The sequence below is a fragment of the Seriola lalandi genome, unplaced genomic scaffold, assembly GCF_002814215.2.
Source record: "Seriola lalandi dorsalis isolate HSWRI2012SDOR001 ecotype SW California unplaced genomic scaffold, Sedor1 jcf7180002054561, whole genome shotgun sequence".
NCBI classification, from domain to species: Eukaryota; Metazoa; Chordata; class Actinopteri; order Carangiformes; family Carangidae; genus Seriola; species Seriola lalandi.
Window position 1 is genome coordinate 1161017 of NW_019525114.1, and position 19919 is coordinate 1180935.

Genomic DNA, 19919 nt, shown 5'->3' on the forward strand with positions numbered 1-19919 from the left:
ACCCCACCCCCCATGGGTGAGCTATTTTTGCTAACTGTGTCAGTGTTTTTATTCAAGGATGTGCAGCCTATTTCCTTTAATCAGGAAGTACCTGAATGTGTAAACAACACCTGACAAAGAAATTAGCGCTAACTTTTGGTACTTAGCAGTGTTCAATCAGTTGGTGCTTAAAAAGTAGTAAAGTTCGATACACAGGCACAGTTCTGTATATGAGTCTAGTCTGGGCCTCCAGAGATAAAACAGACCACACTTTGGGATCCAAAAAGTGCATTGTATCCCTGTGATAAGTGTGTTGCCTCCAGTCTCAAGGATCTAATGAGAGCTTTACATCCTTTAGTAAGCCATTCGAGAGACTAATGTCCCCTGAACTGTTTCTACTGAGCAAATTATGCATTGCTGTTAAAGCCAGAGCTAGACAGACCGTCAGTCACTTTAAGGCTCACTGTCTCAGTGACTCTGTTGCCTGGCCTTGTTCCACAGTAGAAAATGTCTGCCAAAAACCGCTTTTCTGTCCTGAGAGGACCAGAGACAAACGAACAAAGAGTTTATGTGTGATTGAGCAGGAAGCGCGGTAGGGCCTTTTTACACATTGTACCAAGCGAGAGCTCTCCTGTCTCTGCAGCCACTAAATGAAATAGATGTTTTCCTACTTTTATGTGTGAGCTAATTGGCTTTTGCAACACTCTGCCCTCACCCTGACCCTTATGAAGATCATGCTCTCTCTCTCTCACAGTTCAGCAAGCCAGGATTTACTCCACTGTCATCTGTACCAAAAGGTAATTACCACTGACTTTTGACCTGTGAGTGTCAATTCTACGGTCTACAGTGCGATTACAGTCAGTCCAGTCGTAGCTGGAGGTGGTGCGATGTTTATGTGAGTCCTGGTTGCACTGGCGATGTTGTTTTTGTAAACTTTGTGATACACCAGTTGCTCTAATTATATGGCAGATCATATTTATTTTGTAATATCTGAGTAAAAGTACATGCTGTACACATGATGGGGTTTACAGTGCAGCAAAGTGCCGCATTTGAAAACAAGATAAATCAGTCACACTGAACAAAGAACACTGGTTGAGTTGAGTGACAATGTCCCATTATGACTGAGAATGTATGGCACTCTTACTATAGCTTATTGTACTGTATAGAAGCTGTGTTTCACATAGCTGAGCCAATCAATTTTAATCCCTCTGACAATGCTATAAGGTCTTTTACAGCAGTGGTTCCCAACCACTGAGCTGCAGGCAAGTACTTGGCTTTGGCACATTTGGTAGCAGACAGAGAGGAAATATTATGATTCATAAAGAAAAAGCTGAATAATAATCCTATAATTTCATAGTCCTTTTTCTTTACTCATCACTCCCTTTATTACCCAAAACAACAGACTGGTTATTTTGAACTGGAGTAGTTCATTATTACATTCGGTCATCAGTCCATCGTCATTCACTCAGATACTTGGAGTGTTTTCTCTAAGATGAGACGAAACGCTTGTCAGTTGGTTGAACAACATCTAAACCCCCTACACACACACACACACACACACACACACACCTTTTGCCAGGGTTTCACCTTTTGCTTCTGACAACTTCTGTTCCTTTCCAGAACCAACAATTTGACAATCTTGCTCACTTTGCGCAGCAGGTGTGCAGAGGTGAAACAGCAAACAAAGCTTTAACTTCTCTCTCAAACCCTGTTTTTCATTGTTTACACAACAATTTCTGTTGCTTTTGCTGTGCACAAAACAGGTGCAACAGCACAAATGCTATCCAGAAAAAAAAACATTATTTACCATATCTAGATAATCATCGCATCTTCTTCCTTTCTATTACGGCTGTTTCTTGAGCCCACTTTTAGGTGTGGCCAAAAAACATTTCTGTCTTCCAGTGCAGTTGTAAGAAGTAGTTCAGTTTTCACATACCACCGCCTTCAGTCTTGAAACTAGTTAACCTGTAACAAACACAAATGTCAGTTGAGAGTTTTTCCACTGGACAGATTAACATGTAATGTGCCTGACCTTATCCAATCCCGATGGCCTCTCTGCAATATGAAAATATGAAAATGGTCCTCAGTGCAAAAATGCTTGTATAGTTTAAATTTAAGGTTTGTGAAAATGCACCGGACGTAAAGTACACTGCAGAATTTAGATCTGTATTTGGAAATCGGTTGTGTGGATGTCTTATTTATCTTTTTATTCATTCCAGAAGTATCTAAACACTCACAAGGAATCTGACTCCAGTTGTCAGTAGCTCTCAGTGAACATACACACAATGATGAGAACTAGTTTACAGGACGACACACAACTTAAACAGCTACACAAAGATAAACAAACATGAACAAATAGATATTTTATTAGGCAAAGTGTGTGTATATGTATATATATATATATATATATATATATAACTGGCTATCATACAGTATCTACTGTATATAGAGATTGTTTCTGTATTCTGCAGATACTGAGATGTGGTCTGGTTGTTTTCTGGTTGCTGTAGCTATCTGTAGACCCTGCTGATTACTAGACATAAACCCCTGACTAAGCATGCCCCCCTGCATGGTCAGAAACTTCTCTGGTTCCTGACTGCTCATACAATAGGATTAGAACAATTAACTCCCAGGGTAGCGAGAGGTCTGACACGTAGGCCACAGACACCCAGACATCATGGGATGGGATGGGAGAGGGGATGATGTCATAGTTCCTGAGTCGTTGAGTTTGGATTTGGCAAACTAAGAGTGATTACGCTGATAAAGCACGCAGGTTCTGTGCACCTCCACTGATCGGCTGCATGACCGAAAATGTTATTTCTTCAGAGGGATTTCATAGGGAGACAAAGATAGAAACAGCGAGGCTCAGGCTGTACAGACTCTCGCAGTTCACACAAAAGATACAATCAGGGAAACAAGAGAAAGGCGTGCTGTGGTGATGTGGTTTAATCTGACAGAAACACTGGAGTCCTTTTCAGATTTAGGGCAGAAATGTCAGCTAACAGTAACTGTGCATGGAGAAATGAGACTTAAAGTTGACAACCACTTAATATCTTAAGATCTGTGGACACCTTTAAAAGCAGGTCACAACCTATCTTATTAGACTTGCCTTTGAGTAGAGTTTTACCTATTAATCTATTAATCTTAAACTGTGCCACACTTTGTGATGTCTGAACTAGAAAGCTGCTGCATAAATGGATCAAGGTTATTCCAATTCATCCTCCTGAGAACCATGAATGTCTGCACCAAATTTCACAGCAATCCATCCAATAGTTAAGATAGTTTAATAACAATGTGAACCTCATGGTGGTACTACAGGAAAAGTCATTAGATTAAATCGTCTTGGAGTCATAAATGTCTGAACAGAATTTTGCGCCAATCTATCTTGTAGATATTGAGATATTTCACTGAATATGTGAAGTATTTGATCTGATTGTGGCACTACAGGAAAAGTCAGAGAATCCTCAAAGTAACTGGATTTTATCTTCCACAGACTTTGAGTATCTGTGGAACATTTTAATGGCAACCCATATCATCACCAAGGCCATTAGGATTCATCCTCTGGGGACCGCAAATGCCTGTACAGTCCAAGCCATCCAGTAGCTGTTGAGAGGTTTCAGTCTGAACCAAAGTGGTGGACCAACAGAACCCCAGACCAACACTGACATCCCAAATAAAATAATATTAAATTAAATAATATTAATAGGATGCACTTAGAGGCTTAACAAAATATATGCATTTTGAATTTTAAAGCATGTATTCATAGTTTTTGGATAATTGTAGGTTGTATGCATGCGTGTGTGTGTGTGTGTGTGTGTGTGTGTTTGAGTGACTTTTTCTTTTCCCAAATCCATTTCCATTCTTCACACTTGTGAATAAATGCAAGCCCGGGAGAAAACAATGAATTGTAGGTGTTGCTCTATTACATCCTCAGTTTGAGAAGCAATATAAGTTCTTATTGGAGTGAAAAAATGAGGGGAACAACATAAAACAGCTTAACAAAGAGAAATAATGTATCAAGCATGTCAAGAGTTTGAAGGCACTTTGCAAGTACACACTGTTTCAATAACCTCCTGTACTCAGACCTTTCCTGTCCCAAGCCTTTACACAGAATCATTTATAGCTCCTCTGGGAGTTTAGGAGAAAGGCTCAACCGGGACTGACCCCTGAAAGCTTCAAAAATCTTTCTTCCAGGTTGTTGAAGTGGACAATGCCTGTTGTTTAAAGTAAACCGGATTCCTTATAGCTGCAACTTCAATATTCAATTGAATAACGTAGATAAATCAGCTAATACAGGATATCAGCATCTCAGAAAGCATCTTATCTCTTAGAGTGCAGATATTATTTGATATCCTTTTAGGTCACACATACTATAGGGCCCTGCAGTGGAACTCTAACCTTGTGTGTGAGCACAGCACATGACAGAGGGGTGGAGAAAGTGTTGTAGGGGCACGGCACTAAGCCTCCCACAGCCAATAAGAACTTGACTGACCTCACCATTTAGCACTATAGTGTCGAGTCGTCCAGCAGTTTGATCTGGGCACTGAATGAACTCGACTTTTCAACTTCACTTTAGTCACTGGAAACAGATGAAGTCTGAGGCTGAGGCGCCACTGGCAACTTGTGGACTGTCACAGTGGATATAGACCCACAGATCGCTCCTGGAGTGTCTGTGAAACACATGCAGTAATTTTTTATTTTTTTTTTATTTCATACATATTGAGAGACTCTGTCCTATTGAATGATGTCTGCAGTGTGTTAACGTGCTTCAGAAACTGCTGTTTATCTGCAGAGCTCATCTGGCCTTGTTCGAGAGCTCCTGCCAAGGTAAGATACTTGACAAAGACACTACGCACATTCAACATTTGCCAGACATCACTTTAAAACTAATTACTTGCACAAGTACTCCATTTTCAGATGGGCATTCATGAAAGATGTATTGGTTTTTCAATGCTTATTATGTGAGTATGCAATTTCCCTGAGCAAATATTAAATACACTATTTTAATCTATAATTTATCAGACAAATTCACTAGTTCTAGTAAGTGGTATTACAAACCTGAGGTCATTAGAGGCCCAGAGCAAGAATGAAAACTCCTTTGCCAGAAGCACAAAAACTAAAAAAAAGAAGAAAAATAAAATTAGCTGAAGATGTAAGATTTCATATTCATTCATCATTTGAATGTTGTGAATCTAACCAACCTATTAATAAAAAAGGTAGATAAATAAATGAATAGATTAAAAAAAATCTGAATTTAATTAACGTAGAGGAAAGTTTGGCCCAACACTCTTCTAGCAGAGAAGAAGTGGCGCCCTTGAATGCAGCATATGAATAATATTTCTATATGACCATGTGTTTTGCCTCAGTTATTCCTCTACTAATGTTGGTCACGTCAACATTGTTCCACTGCTTCACAAACCAAACCCAGCGCTGCTACTAAGTTACTCGCATTTAGTCAAATTAATTCAGAGGACGATTCAACCTTATATTCTTTATGCATTGACTTTAAATCCTGTTGTCCCTCTGCTGAGCCACCCTGCTTTGTGCTGGTATCTGTGTGCTGTCAAGTGGCGCTTTGAGGCCGCCCACTTCGATTGTTTTATTTAGCCCTTTACAGTGTGTGTGTGTGTGTGTGTGTGTGGGGGTGGGGGGGGGTGTCAGCGTTGGTGCCTCTGCCCATTTGACTACTTATGTCATTCTCCTACCTGGCTTAAATGAATCAGCTCTGCACTTTTCACTGAATTTTTGGATTCTTTTCTCTCTATTTTCGAGCCAAGCGATCAATCCTCAGTATGAAATTATCTGTTTTATTCATTACTTCTGTCATTTTATCTGGAGTCCTGTCTGTCTTAACTCGTTCCTCTATTCATCATCTAATGTCACCCACTGAATTTTTAATTCTTTAAAAATACTGTCAATGCTGTCTCTGCTGCCAGTACAGAACATTTCCCCAGCATACTGTCCTATTTGAGAGGCCGCCTTGTGGATGTGTAGTGACTATTTTAAGACAGTGAAAATCTTTCAACCGACCTTTCTTGTAATTGTGCAGACCTTCCATTTTGAAAGTGGAAACTGTGACAGGTGTGAAGTGAAATCCAGAACATTCAGCTCTTCTGTTTATCAAAGGTGGCTACAAGTTCATAACTGTTATACTAAACCACCACAGGACAAATATCACATTCGCACTTGAATGTAGCCCACATTTAACAACACTGGTATCATTTAAAAGTAGCAACGGCAAAAACAATCCTCCAATATTCAAGAAGAATGAACTCCAAAAATCAGAAAGTAGAGAAACAACAAACCCTTTGTGTGTGCAAGCTGATTGCCAAGTACCATCAATTAGGCTAATGGTGTCTCCAGCCTAGACATTGGTGATTTGTAAGACTGTAGTGCAGCATTGCAGACACCGTCTGGGCCGCAGTGATTATGAAACTGGCAGAAAAGATAAATCTAACCAACCTAATAAAGTTGAATGAAAATATTTAACATCTAATAAGAATCAAAAGGAGTTAACAGTTAAAACAAGTATTATAAAACTAGACACATTAATGAAAAAGGAGAACTATTTATGACAAAATTAATTATTATAAAAATTAATTCTTTTCAAAAGTGAGATGAGATCTGTAAGAAGTATGGAGCTGTGTTTATCTTAGCATAGTATAAACACTGGGCGTATAGGGGAACAGCTGATTAACTTTTACATCCCATCCCTGTTTACATACTGGTTAACTAAATTAATATATAAGTATGTTGTGATGTTTAACTTTTACAGAGCTAGGCTAGCTGTTTCTCCGGTCTTTATGCTCAGCTAGGTTAACTACACAGCCTTGTACTTAATGCTCAGATTAATGCTGAGCTAGCTAATTATTTTCCCAAAATAGTGAATTATTCTGTTTGCCATTTTGGGTGTAAATGGTGCTCTAAAAAACTCTGAAGACCTCGTGTTGTACACGTAGTGCTGTGAGTGTTGACATGTGATGAAGTGCCTCAAAAATCACCATTGTGTAGGCCTGTTCCACCAATATGTTACTAACCAGTGACATGACAACCTGTTGTTCCCAACATCTCTACCTCATCCTGATGACTGTGTGAAACTAAAAGCTTAAAATCAGCGGACACCATTCTGTCACTGTTCAACTTTACTCATAGTATTACATGCTGATAAATCCTTGCTCATCCGATGTATAGAACACACAGCACTTTATGCTCAAATATGTTCACTTTATGTGTTTCGCATATGCAAATATAATTTGTTGCAGCCAAGCGGTTACTATCTAATTATTCCAAGTGACTCATAATGTCAGAATAAATAAAAAAAGGGACAAAAGTTCTTATTTCCATTACATATTACATCTGTAGAATAATGCAGGAGGCACATTTACAGCTGCACAGCAGCAGCTAAAATCCCAGCTCAATAACAAAAGTTCTTAAACACATTAAATATTCACTACTCGCTGCACACAACTGGCTTATCCAATAAGTTTTCAGAGCACTAAACCAATTCATCAACCAAATCAAGTCCTCCTTGGCTGAAAAACACTATATCATCACCCACTACCGAGCATAGCCCTGAGCTATTGAGCAGTGTAAATTCAACCTGTATTCACAGTCTGATCGATGCTCTCTGCGGATATTCTCCCCTGTGTAAACAATACAGTAAGTTGTTTGACTCTGCAGATGGACTCTTATTCATCACCTCTAAAGTGAGACTGTGGAAGATCAGCGGGTGGGAGCTCAGTGAATACATGCAGAGAGCAATTCAAAGCAAAGCAAGGCCGGAAATGGAACTTTTAATCTTAAACTGTTATTGAGTTAGAGAAAGCATAAACACTTCAGATGTGAAAAGCACTTACTGGTTGTTAAAAAGATATGAAACATGGCTATAATTGTATAATTAAAGGGTGAAAAGGTTTGCACTTTTGCAGTAGCAATTTTGTGTGTTTTGCTTCTTCTATTTTCTGTTTGACGTGCGCACAGTGTTTTATCCACAGCTTTGAAACATTTGACATCAACGCCTCTGAACAGTGCTGTATCAAATTTGCAACTGAAAACCTTCAGCAACAGTTCAACTGCATCTTCCCACATTCCCACCATCATAAATGGTTTGAAATGAAGTAAAACCTGCATAAAGAGTAGAGTAAGAGTCAGTTTGACAAACAGATTTTTAAAACATACATCACAGCCATATTTCATGTAGTCTTTTACGTTGTTGAAAGGTGAACTTGCACGTGATAAGGTGATATGCAGTAACAATGTTAGAACACTTTTGCAACAGAAAATATTCAAACTGCCTGTTCATTTTTTGAAACCTGTATCAAGTCTCGATTCCATATTAAAATGGTCATAAAACTAATTTACATTTACTCTTTAAATCCTCTTGTTAATGACAAATTAGATCATGGTTGATGAAATGCTTTATAAGCAGGGGTTAATTTGGGCCAGAGCTGAACTCAGTCTCCTTCAAAATCATATCATCATATTGTATTTTTTTTCAATTTTCCTGTCAACCTTATAGCATACGGTTCTTGATAAGTAATTCTCTAGAAGAGAAAGATTGGAAGCGATTTCTACACCAAACCAATGTTAACGTCCAGCTTTATCGATTACTGGTATCAATGATCAGAGGTCATCAGACGCTCACGTTATCAAATGCATCAGCGAGCAGGTACGGTCTCTAATCGTTTTTCTCTGTAAGTTTTGAAAGGTTCATTCCTGAGTTGGCTAACATTTTATATGTATTTACTAAGCTGTATTGCCTTGGTGAACTAGACATGTTTTTAGTTTAGTATGCCTTTGCAAAAATCATGAATGCAATTGTACCTCAATACTAAAATTTTGTGATATAATTGTACATTTTAGGGAACATAATTAAAGAAAGAGAAAGCCTCAGAGCTACTCTGAAATATAATTATATGTGTTAAACAGGCTTTGTGTGCACAGGGGACAAAGAACATCAGCGCACAGTTGTGTACATCACAATAGTCCCTGATTTGAGATAATGTAGGTTCAATTGATCTGCTGTTGAAGTTGTCATTATTCATTCTTGTGCAACATTACAACTACACCAGCTAGTGGTGCTATGAGAATAGCTCCCACTAGAACCTGTGTGTAAAATAAACAGGTGGCATTGGATAGTTGTTGTGAAACCATTTCATTTATTGTTTGTACTTTGTTGTCGCTGTTAGACTTTGGCGATGGCCTTGTGAGTATTGAGAATAACAACCTTCAGGTTTAACATAGTTGAGGGCGGTCTAGTATCCTGCAACCTACTACCAGACTTTAGACTCCATGATGTTTTTCTAAAAATAATTTCAAACATGAAACAGACATTGTTCTAATAATCATTTCCTGTCCTGTTCCACCATTCATAAACTGTTGTTGATGAATTCTTGGTTTTTATAGCACCTCAGTCTAACTGATTAGACTAGCGCAGGTGGTTGTCTGTTGACTTAATCCAAGAGGTGAGGTGGTGTAAAAATGCAGGAAATCAGTTTTAAAGAGAAGACCCCCCCACACACACATACACACACACACACACACACACACACACACACACACACACACAAATTATCTGTCTTTCAAAGTTTGCTCCCCCATTTTAAAACATAATCATCTGTTCCGTCCAACTGGGGTGGCGGGCCTTCAAAAACATCCATAGCCTTAGATCCTACAGTAACTATTTTCAACAATAATAACATGTTCTCTTTGATTCTTCCAGCTCATAAATAGTAAACAGAAATTTGAAAGAACCAGGAATAGTCTTACATACCAACAGCTAATGAAATTTTCTGTGCTGCTTTGTTCTCCTCTGAACAGGTCCTCATATTCCTAAAACGTCTTCAAGTTGAAGAGGAGTTTTGTGAGCAAACATGGCGCCTGCTGTCGGTGGTCCTCAAGGCTACACACCACCTGAAGGTGGCTGGGGATGGATGGTGGTGGTTGGGGCTTTCATCTCTATCGGCTTCTCTTATGCATTTCCGAAGTCCATCACAGTCTTCTTCAAAGAGATTGAGGTGATCTTCAATGTGACCAGCAGCCAGGTGTCCTGGATCTCCTCCATCATGTTAGCAGTCATGTACGGGGAGGTGAGCTACCATCCAAAATACAACCTGCCAAGAAGATTTATAGATTTAATCAGTTTCAGGCTTTTAACACAACTGTAAAATATTTATTCTTGCAGTTTTCAGTTAAAGCCAATCAAAAGGCGAAGCTTTTTGCTCTAATACAGACTTGTACAGTGCGGCCTGTCAGCCTTGGTTCATCCACTAAGAGGCCACAGATTCTCAGAATTATAGTGCATCTTAAATCAAACGTTTCATACTGAGATAAAACAATGCTGTAACTCCTTTACTGACATGTTTATAAAAGTGAAACATGATATGTCTGGAGCACATGAATGGGTTTTAGCCCTGTATACCCACTGATTGTTTTCCCCTGTGCTTTGAGAGTGAAAGACCACCAGGGGTTTGGTTGTGTTCCTGCGCTGATGAAATGACTGAGACTCTGGATGATGTCACACAGGTCTGGCCAGTCGGCAGATGATAAGGCTCTATTCTTGTGCGTGATATTCAACACGGAGAGAACAGAGTTCAAAGCAGCTCTCCTTGTCCCTCAAGACCGTCTGCTTTGAATTCATAACACTGCACTTCTCTTTACTCTAATGTGTGATAAACTGGAAAAATGATGACACAGGCATCTTTTTATAATCTCAGGGAAGTTTCAGGAAAGTTGCTTTAGTGTGCCAAACTGATGTGAGGTGGAAACTATAACACCATATAAAAACACTTCATATTGAATCTTCTATTCTGCCATGAGATGCAAGCAATCGAATAAAAGTATTTTCTTTCCAGGCTATCATTGGATCCATTGCATAGTGGTGAACATTTTATCATTCATATTCTATTTTTTCTACATATATTCTGTACAAGTAGATTCGTTTCCATATATCTCAGTACTACATGTAAACGCCAAGCAAAACATCACGTCTAAGTTAAGCCCTCATTACTGTACAACAGAAGCACCATGTTCCCTGTAAAGGAATCAATGCTGCTTATTGTTCAGCATCACATTCCCTTAACAAGTAGGTGCAGGGTGTGTGCAGAGTAGAAGAAGTGGTTAAAGGTTACTGAGTTATACTGTGAATTTGTCTTTCATTTTGCTTTGTGTTATGTAATATTTCTTATCAAAGGCAGCACATAATGGATTTTAGCTTGTATGGGTTTATCACCCCTTCTTCATGGCTGTAAAGGTGACATGTGCACCTCTCCTAACAAGTTATGAGCCACGGGGGACTCAGTATCTCTCAATGTTCAGGTGTAACATTAATTCAAATGTTTAGATGTAAGTATACACAGATGAATGGATGGTAATTGAAAGTAAGTGAAAAAAGTGTTCGTCAGTGCTGTGAGTAGATGACAGGCGACTCTGTTTCTGTCTGTATGTTAAACATTCTGAGCACACCAGCAGGGGAAGTTCATTAACAACCTACTGTTGCGTACCTCTGTACTCCTTCAATTTTTGATTCATTACATTCATAATATTCTACATTGGTTTGTCTCCAACCTTTTCTATCCTAAGCAACTCTCCCTGCAAGGCGGAAGGAAAGAACTCATTGTTAGTGTGGAGACTCCCTGTATTACAATTTAAAAACCCTTTGTCTTGCACCGTGCTGGCAAATGAGTCTGGACAACCTCTAAACAAAAACTGTCAGTTTCTATTTAGCTTCATTGGGTAGTGCAGAGATTTGGCAGGGAGGCAGAAGTGTCTTCCATGTGGATCCTCATACTCATTTGGGCCAGTTGTTATAAGCCGTAGATAGAGATGGTGTTTTGCAACCTGAACCCTCCTTGCATTTTAGGCATTTGTTTACAAGTACATAGTGATTTTCTTGAATTGACGTTGAATCCAAGGTGCATGCATATTAATAAGTTGATTTACTGCTGCCTGGTTCAGTCACTCTTTCTTTGGAAGTAGTGTACCAGGTGCCATAACTGCAAAAAATAAATAAATAAATAAAACTGTATAAAAGATTTCAGTTGTTATATTAACCCCTATGCCTCACTCCATAAAACACACACACATTAATACCACAACCCACTTGTCTGAACTGAGGTACTTCCAATATTCATTTCAAATGCATTTAGAGTCCATTTAATAAAATTCACAAACAAATTATTCCTCTGTCAATTTTTATGAATCTCTGAACCAAATAAATGATTATTTAATTACAACTTTCATGGTTTTTCTGACAGATCGCATTATTAATGGCATGAACACATCTACTGCAGTGCAGCACTGACAAAAATGATTGCAGAAGTTGTTTGAATTTGCTGAGCCACAGCTGTGGCACCAGAGCCCTCTGGTGGTTAAATATACAACTGTGCATTGACTGAATAGAAATCTCATATCTCTGTTAATATGTATGTGTCTGTTGTTGCATTGTTTTTTTCTCTTCAGGTCCTATCAGTAGCATCCTGGTTAATAAATATGGAAGTCGTCCTGTTATGATGGCAGGAGGATGCCTGTCTGGATTGGGCCTTATTGCTGCCTCTTTCTGCAATACTGTTGAAGCACTGTACTTTTGTATTGGTGTGGTGGGAGGTAACTAATTTTAACTTTCTATATTCTTAAGTTTGGCCATGACTCACCCATTTTGTCCTGTGCACTGTTGCCATCTTGTGTTCTTAGAAAATAAAACACCCAGAAATACCAAAAATCTCCAAATGTGTTATGCTTAAATCCTTATTCTTAAGCTCATATATTCAACATTAACACAATTATTTTCAATTGATTCTTTTAGGGTTGGGATTGGCCTTCAACCTCAATCCAGCCCTCACCATGATTGGAAAGTATTTCTACAAGAAGCGACCTATTGCTAATGGGATTGCCATGGCTGGCAGCCCCGTCTTTCTCTCCACCATGGCTCCTATAAACACCTGGCTCTTTGACCAGTTTGGCTGGAGAGGAAGTTTCCTGATTCTCGGTGGCCTGCTTTTCAATTGCTGTGTCGCTGGTTCCCTCATGCGGCCCATAGGACCAAAACCCAAACCTGCCGAGAAGCCCACAGAGAGGAGGACTGTATTGCAGACCATTAACAACTTCATTGACCTCTCTTTGTTCAAGCACCGTGGCTTTTTGCTTTATATTTTTGGCAATGTTATCATGTTTTTTGGCCTCTTTGCACCACTGGTGTTCCTCAGTAATTTTGCAAAGAGCAAAGATATCCCTAAAGAAAAGGCAGCTTTCTTATTGTCTGTGCTGGCTTTTGTTGACATGGTTGCCCGGCCCTCTATGGGCATTGTGGCTAACACCAAATGGGTGCGGCCCAGAATACAGTACTTCTTTGCTGCCTCTGTGTTGTACAACGGTGTGTGCCACGTTCTCGCTCCAATGTCGGTAGACTACAAAGGCTTTGTTATTTATGCCATCTTCTTTGGGTTTGCATTTGGCTGGCTAAGCTCAGTGCTTTTTGAGACCTTGATGGATCTGGTGGGAGCTCAGCGCTTCTCCAGTGCTGTTGGGCTGGTCACTATTGTGGAGTGTGGTCCTGTATTGTTGGGGCCCCCTTTGCTCGGTGAGTACATCACCCACAATGTGAACTTCTAAGTTGACTAACATTATTATTATTTTATTTATGTGTTGTTAACCACAGTGGAATGATGGCCATGATTGAAAAATCTGAAGCATGAGTCCTTTTGTCTTCACAGGGAAGTTCAAAGACATCTATCATGATTACAAGTACACATACCAGGGCTGCGGGATCCTCCTCATCGTCTCCAGTTTCTTCCTGTTTGCAGGGATGGGACTCAACTATCGTCTGCTGGCCAAAGAGAAAAAAGAGGAGGAGAGAAGGGCGAGGGTGGGAGGTAGAGAACAAAAGTCCAACAGGGACAACGCTGCCAAGGAAGTGGCAGAGGCTAAGAGCACAGAAGACACTGTCTAATATTCTGTACCATGTTAAGTTACATTTTAGTTCTGTTTTATGTTGGCTGTGAGGTGTATATTCATGAAAAACAGATGCATGTGTGAAACAGCACAGATAGACTTTTTTCTGTCTCATTTATGGCTTCTCTGCTGTTTCATAATGTGCTGTTTTTGAAGCCTTGTACGCAATCCAATGTAAAATATTAACACACCTATTAAAGGCTTTTAAACTCTATTGAACAATCCACATAATATACCTCTAACATTCTTATAGGGACTGTGTTTGGTAGATTATTCAAGTTTGTTTAGTGTTTTATGTCACTATATATTAGGATATTATGTTTTGTTTTTAGTTTTTTTGTTTTTGTTTTGTTTTTTTTTATCTCACATGGTATCACCATAACTCTTCAGTAACTTTACTGCAGCACATTATATATATATATAGTATACTAACTTTCTAAAAATGTGCCATCAGATAATTTAAGTTAGTTTCACCAGGGAACATGTGCAGTACAGGGTTTTATTTTTTAAAAGAGACTGCATTCAAACATTCTCTATGAAAGTTCTTAATTATAGTATTCAACTCACTTATCACACCATCTCTCAACACATTTATAAATACCTTTTTTGTTCACAAGGACCTGATAGCACAGTGCAGTATTTGACAGTTTGAAAACACTCTTGGTGCTACTATCACTTTGTATATTCCACAAATATATCCACACTAATTTTTCTCTTTTAAACGTGTTGTCCTGGTCCATTTCTGATGATGGATGACTGGAATCATCAATAATTATGAGGGCATTAAAACTTGTTGCATAGCTTTGTGTATTCACATAATAGAAAGATGTGGCATTGACTACAAGTTACTGTATATGAAACACATGTCAGAAAATCAAATAAATTGTCATCTGACAAGAATATAAAAGTCCTCTGTATTCTGTGCTTCACATAAATATTAAATGAGGAAAAACATTAGCTCTTTAGAGATGTGAAAACACTATATTTATTAGTAACTACATCTGTATCGTAGCATCATTTATTAAACAGATTGGATGAAGGAGGTTCATTATTAGATTTACTGACACTTGTTTTGTAACACAAATGCTTCCACAGCATCAAGTCATTTTTATCAAATTATGCTCTTGCCATTGGGTAGCCTATAATAATCTCTGACATTTCCACTGGTTGAACATTGCAATGTCAACATGTTTAAAACTGTGCATTTGTGCATTGTTGCAAGTTTCAAAGACACAAATCAGTGCAATACTGCATTTCTCATTAAACAGAATGACATTCAACCAGCAGAGTCATGCCTTCTCTTTTTACTGAAGGCCTACTTATGAAATAAGTAGCTTTTCAACATTGCTCAGGAGATTTTTTTTTTTATCATGCCACATAAATAAATTTAAGAAAATGTAAGATACGACAAACAACAATTATACTATAACAAAGATGAGAAGATACACCTTCATATTCCACTTTTAAATACAAAATTTGCCAATTTTGGTTGTTACTCTAATGCACAAGCCTGGAGTGCTGTGAAACGCCGTGAGCATCATCCTGGACTTGGTCTAGATCAAAATACTAGCTCTGCAACCTAAGACTTCAAAATTAAATTTGAAGCAGTGTTCTGTACAACGCAGCTTGTTCAGTCATGCTTTTCTCCATCTAAGAAACTTAAAAAATTTATAAATTAATAAATTAAAAAAAAGATCTGTACTGAATTTCAGGGAGACAGAGAGGATTGCAGGTGTTTTCATTTCATTCTGCTTTCCATAATACACGTCATGTTCATAGGCCACAGAATGTGTTGAATGGATCCATCTTATCATTTTGGAAACTCTATATTTTTTTTCCTTTCATGTTTAAGTTATGCTTTATTGATCACTTTCTACTTGCATGGCCTGACTCTCAGTCCTTTATGAACTTATGATTCACTGATGAACCTGCAAACCTTACAGAATTATTAATTTTCAAAAATATATACTAGGACAGTCTTGCAACTTTATATGATGACATAATTTAATACAATATAAAATGTATTTATATATTATATTTTGTATTATTAATCTAAAAAGTAACTTAATATATCAAACAAATGTACTACAATATTTGGCTAACTAAAGTATAAAGTGAAATGGACCCAGTAGATAGAAGTGGGCTACCTGTCCAGTTTCTGATAATTGATGCACTGTTACCCGTGACCGTTAAACAAATTTTGAAATAAACCGTTAACAATTTGCACAACCGGAGAATTGTTGCTCATGTCTTCCCCAGGTTAAAGACCGTGAGCAGTTAACGTTTTAACCAGTCGCACAAAATATTTCATTATTAAACTTTCCAGCAACAGGCAGGTAAGACTCGGCTGTTCTGTGCCAAAAGAACGCCGTGACAATTTTTAAGCTTAATGTTTAATGTCTTGTTGCGTTTTTGTTACTGTTTGGTCGGGATTAGCTGAATGTAGCTAACTAGCTAGACAAGTAAGCTATCATCAAGTGACGCCGGTTAACTGCTAGATAAACGGAAGCCCTAGCAAGCTAATTAATCTAGCCAACGGCTAAGGTGACGTCAGGTCTTCGGATGTAATTAAATATTGTGAAGGCTATTCGATATAATCTGTTAAAAGTGCTTTCCTCTTGATAAAGTCTAAGTTAGACATTAACACTTAACGTTAAATCTCAGTACGATACTTCGGTGGTGGAAAGTAAGTAGCATGAAATGCATTTAACGTTATTCAATTAATGTTACTGCAATTACAATTTTGAGGTACTTGTACTTGAGTATTTCCGGGTTTTTTGTTTCATTCTTAGACTCATATACGCCACTATATTTCATAACGAAATATTATACTTTTTACTTATTGAACTGATGTAGTTATTTAAGGAATTGAAATTTTATATTTAAACGTATAAGCATACAAAACGCAGTTTAATGAGGTTAAACAGACGGCTCTCAATCTTTATGACTTACATCTATTGGGGGCCTATTGTTTAAATGTATCCACAGAGATATATCCACTCTAAACTTCACAGGTGGCTTCACTAAAATAACCCTTGCCAAAAGTTGTCATTATCTGTCAATTTAATTTTAGAGAAGCCCCTCACATTTGAGATTTGCTTATACATCGATGCATCAGTATTTACAATCTAATAAAGTCAAATATAATAAAAACACACAAACTACTTTTACTGTGGAGAGAGTATATTTTATTGAATATTCTGTACTTATGTACTTAAGTGGGACTTTGAATGACAAGGTTTCCTTGTAATGGAGGACTTTTACATTTTTGTACTCTACTACTACTACTTTTTCCTATGTGAAGAATTATTTGTGTGCTTCTTCCACCACTGTTGTACTTAACATAAGATAATAACAGCTGAATCTAACTATCTGGTCATTTCAGGATGGAGAGAAACCAAGGTTTTAACTTCAAGCTGTTGGTGCCCCCCAGGTTGAATAACGGACAGGTATGTGCTGTTATACCTCAGGAAATTGTTGAGAGTTGTGGTGACTTCATGAATACATTTCAGCAGGTAAGTTAAATTAGCCAATAGTTAACCAACAGTAATATATTAATGAACTAAAGCCAAAACACTTTAATGCTAGCTCAGCACTGACACAGTCGTTCAGCACAATAATTAGTCAACTTTTTATCAGCAATGAAAGTTTTAAACATACAGTTTGTGCACTTGGGGGCATTGTTTTCCATGTTGTAAGCTGAAAGCATTAATGAATGGAGGCAGCTGTTGTCTAACAGGCAGTAATCATTAATGCCAGTGAGACTAAGTTTAATTGCTGTTTTCCCCTAGGGTTACAGTAGGTGTTTTGACAAAGGACAAAACATGCCTTTCCCAAATACAAGCCTGGTCACACCAACTAAACCGATCAGACAAGGTATTTTCTATTATGCAACACTGGCTACATACTTTCAACACAAAGAACTGGCATTTATCATACATGTTATTATAAATTCATAATTGTCTCTCCTCCAAAGACTTTCCCAATATGAAAGTTGTGCCACCAATGGAAAAAGACGAGGTAATATTTTCATTGTACACAAATGTGAAGCATGAATAGAATATACTTGGCCTTTGCAATGTGTTTATTCTAAAGTACCTCAGTTTACTTCCCATCATTGTGACTATTCCCTAGAAAAATTGCAATCCTGGACAGCTTTGTTCCAAGCTCTTTGAGGAAGTTGAGAAAATGAAGTGTTGGAAGGTCAAAGTTGACTCTGACACTGTGCAAAAGGAGAGAAGACTCCAAGAAAACAAAAGGACAATAGAAACTCAGCGCAAAGCCATTCAAGAGTTACAGGTGTGTAACTCGGTGCCAAGTTTTCTTTGTCTTTTTCTCTCCATCTCTAACCACATACAAAGATTATCGATAATCAAGAAACAGCATACTCTAACCCTCTTTGATATTTAGTGTTATCTGTCATGTGTGTTCTGTTTTTACAGTTTGGAAATGAAAATCTCAGCATAAAGCTGGAGGAACAGATAAGTGAAAATGAGGATTTGAGGAACAAGTAAGGGTTTTTTTGAAAAAATGCTCTGAGACACAATGAGCATGCTCTGTAAAAGCCAGATGAATGTGACAATCTGATTTTTAAATATAAATGTTTTGTTTACTTCAAATGTTTTGTTTGTACAAAATTGCAAATTTTAAATGCAGAAACAACGCAACCAGGAACTTGTGTAATATACTGAAAGACACTTTTCAGCGGTCAGCTAAGAATATGCAGCTGTGTAAGTAAAAAGTGCTTTAAATTCTTCTGCCCATATATGTGTCAGCCGTATTGTTAAGGTGCTGAGAATATTGACACATTGCTACATATTTTATAATTAAATTCTACATTTTGTAGTTGAATCTGAAAGAGAGGAAACACATCACCTGGTTATGGAAAATAGTGAGAGCATTCAGGTAAAACACTTCTAAATTTGTCAACAATTTTTTATAAATAATTTTTTGGACAGGAGCGAGTAAAAGGTTAGGACATGAGGTTTGATGCAATTTAACTTTTTTCTGTAGAAACTGATTGCAGCATTCGAAAGCCTTCGTATTCTAGCAGAAGCTGATCAACAAGAGATGCAGAAAGGTATTTTTTTCTCTTTATGTTTATTAGGCTATTCAATACAGTAATCCTTCAGAAATAACATGAAGGACAAAATCTACCCTCTAATGATATAGGATGAATTAATGATAGATCGACAAGCAAGATAACATGTCCACCAGCAAGACAATTTATGATTTTGATCTTTTTCCAGTGAAAGAGGGCTTGCTGCAATTTGAAGAGCTAAAAAAGAAATATTGTCAAGAAAATGCCATGAAGGAGGAAGAGGTTAGTTCAGAATAGAGAGACCAGTTTATGTGGGAACTTGTAACATGTAACCACAGGTTTTGAGACAAAACATAAGGACTGATGCTGTATTCACAGGTGGCTGGGCTTCAGATGAAGCTTAAGAATACGGAAAGTGAACTAGAGAAAGTCCTGCTTGACCTCCATGAAACCCAAAAGCATTGCAAACAACTCCAAGACACAACAAGTAAGATAACATTAGCTTTCTAAATTCTGAACTATCTGTTATAACATTTCTTAATTCTTTTGTGTGCAGTCTTAGACCTCCTGGGTAACTGCATTTGACAGAAAAATATATATAACCTTGTAATTATTCATTTTTTTATCCAATGTTCAGTTCAAGTCACGTACAATGAACTTGAATTTGAACAATACTTCAATGGTTTTATTCGTGATTTTTTGAGGATACCAAAGATTACATCATATATTTACTATCTTTACAGATCAACAAAATGAACTTCTCAAAAGCTCAAAAGCTGAACAGGAATCCCTTCTTCAAAAACTGCACACTGCTGAGCAGAGCTATGAAGAAACTCAGGTGAGTGTGTTAAGATTGTTGTCAGTCTCAGGGCTCTGTTATGTTCTATCTGCTTTGACTGAGACATTATTGCTCCCTTAAAGAAAAATCGTGAAGCTATTGCTGCAGCCCTTG

The 19919-nt window shown here is 37.8% G+C and overlaps 2 protein-coding genes across 2 annotated transcripts in view; both read left to right on the plus strand.

Moving 5' to 3' along the window:
* The first annotated feature begins 4476 nt into the window (after positions 1-4476).
* slc16a1a (solute carrier family 16 member 1a) lies at positions 4477-14815 on the plus strand. The gene is made up of 6 exons (XM_023416215.2): positions 4477-4806; positions 9799-10067; position 11073; positions 12439-12582; positions 12782-13555; positions 13689-14815. Exons 2-6 carry the CDS (start codon positions 9852-9854, stop codon positions 13922-13924), a joined length of 1371 nt encoding a protein of 456 aa, XP_023271983.1. The 5' UTR covers positions 4477-4806; positions 9799-9851; the 3' UTR covers positions 13925-14815.
* A 2474-nt stretch (positions 14816-17289) lies between these two features.
* Positions 17290-19919, plus strand: part of LOC111662312 (uncharacterized) — an 8724-nt gene continuing 6094 nt past the window's right edge. The window contains 8 exon segments of the mRNA XM_087176601.1: positions 17290-17441; positions 17718-17802; positions 17903-17946; positions 18061-18225; positions 18369-18436; positions 18583-18656; positions 18773-18831; positions 18940-19006. Of these exon segments, the coding sequence (XP_087032727.1) occupies positions 17313-17441; positions 17718-17802; positions 17903-17946; positions 18061-18225; positions 18369-18436; positions 18583-18656; positions 18773-18831; positions 18940-19006 (691 nt within the window). The 5' untranslated portion in view covers positions 17290-17312.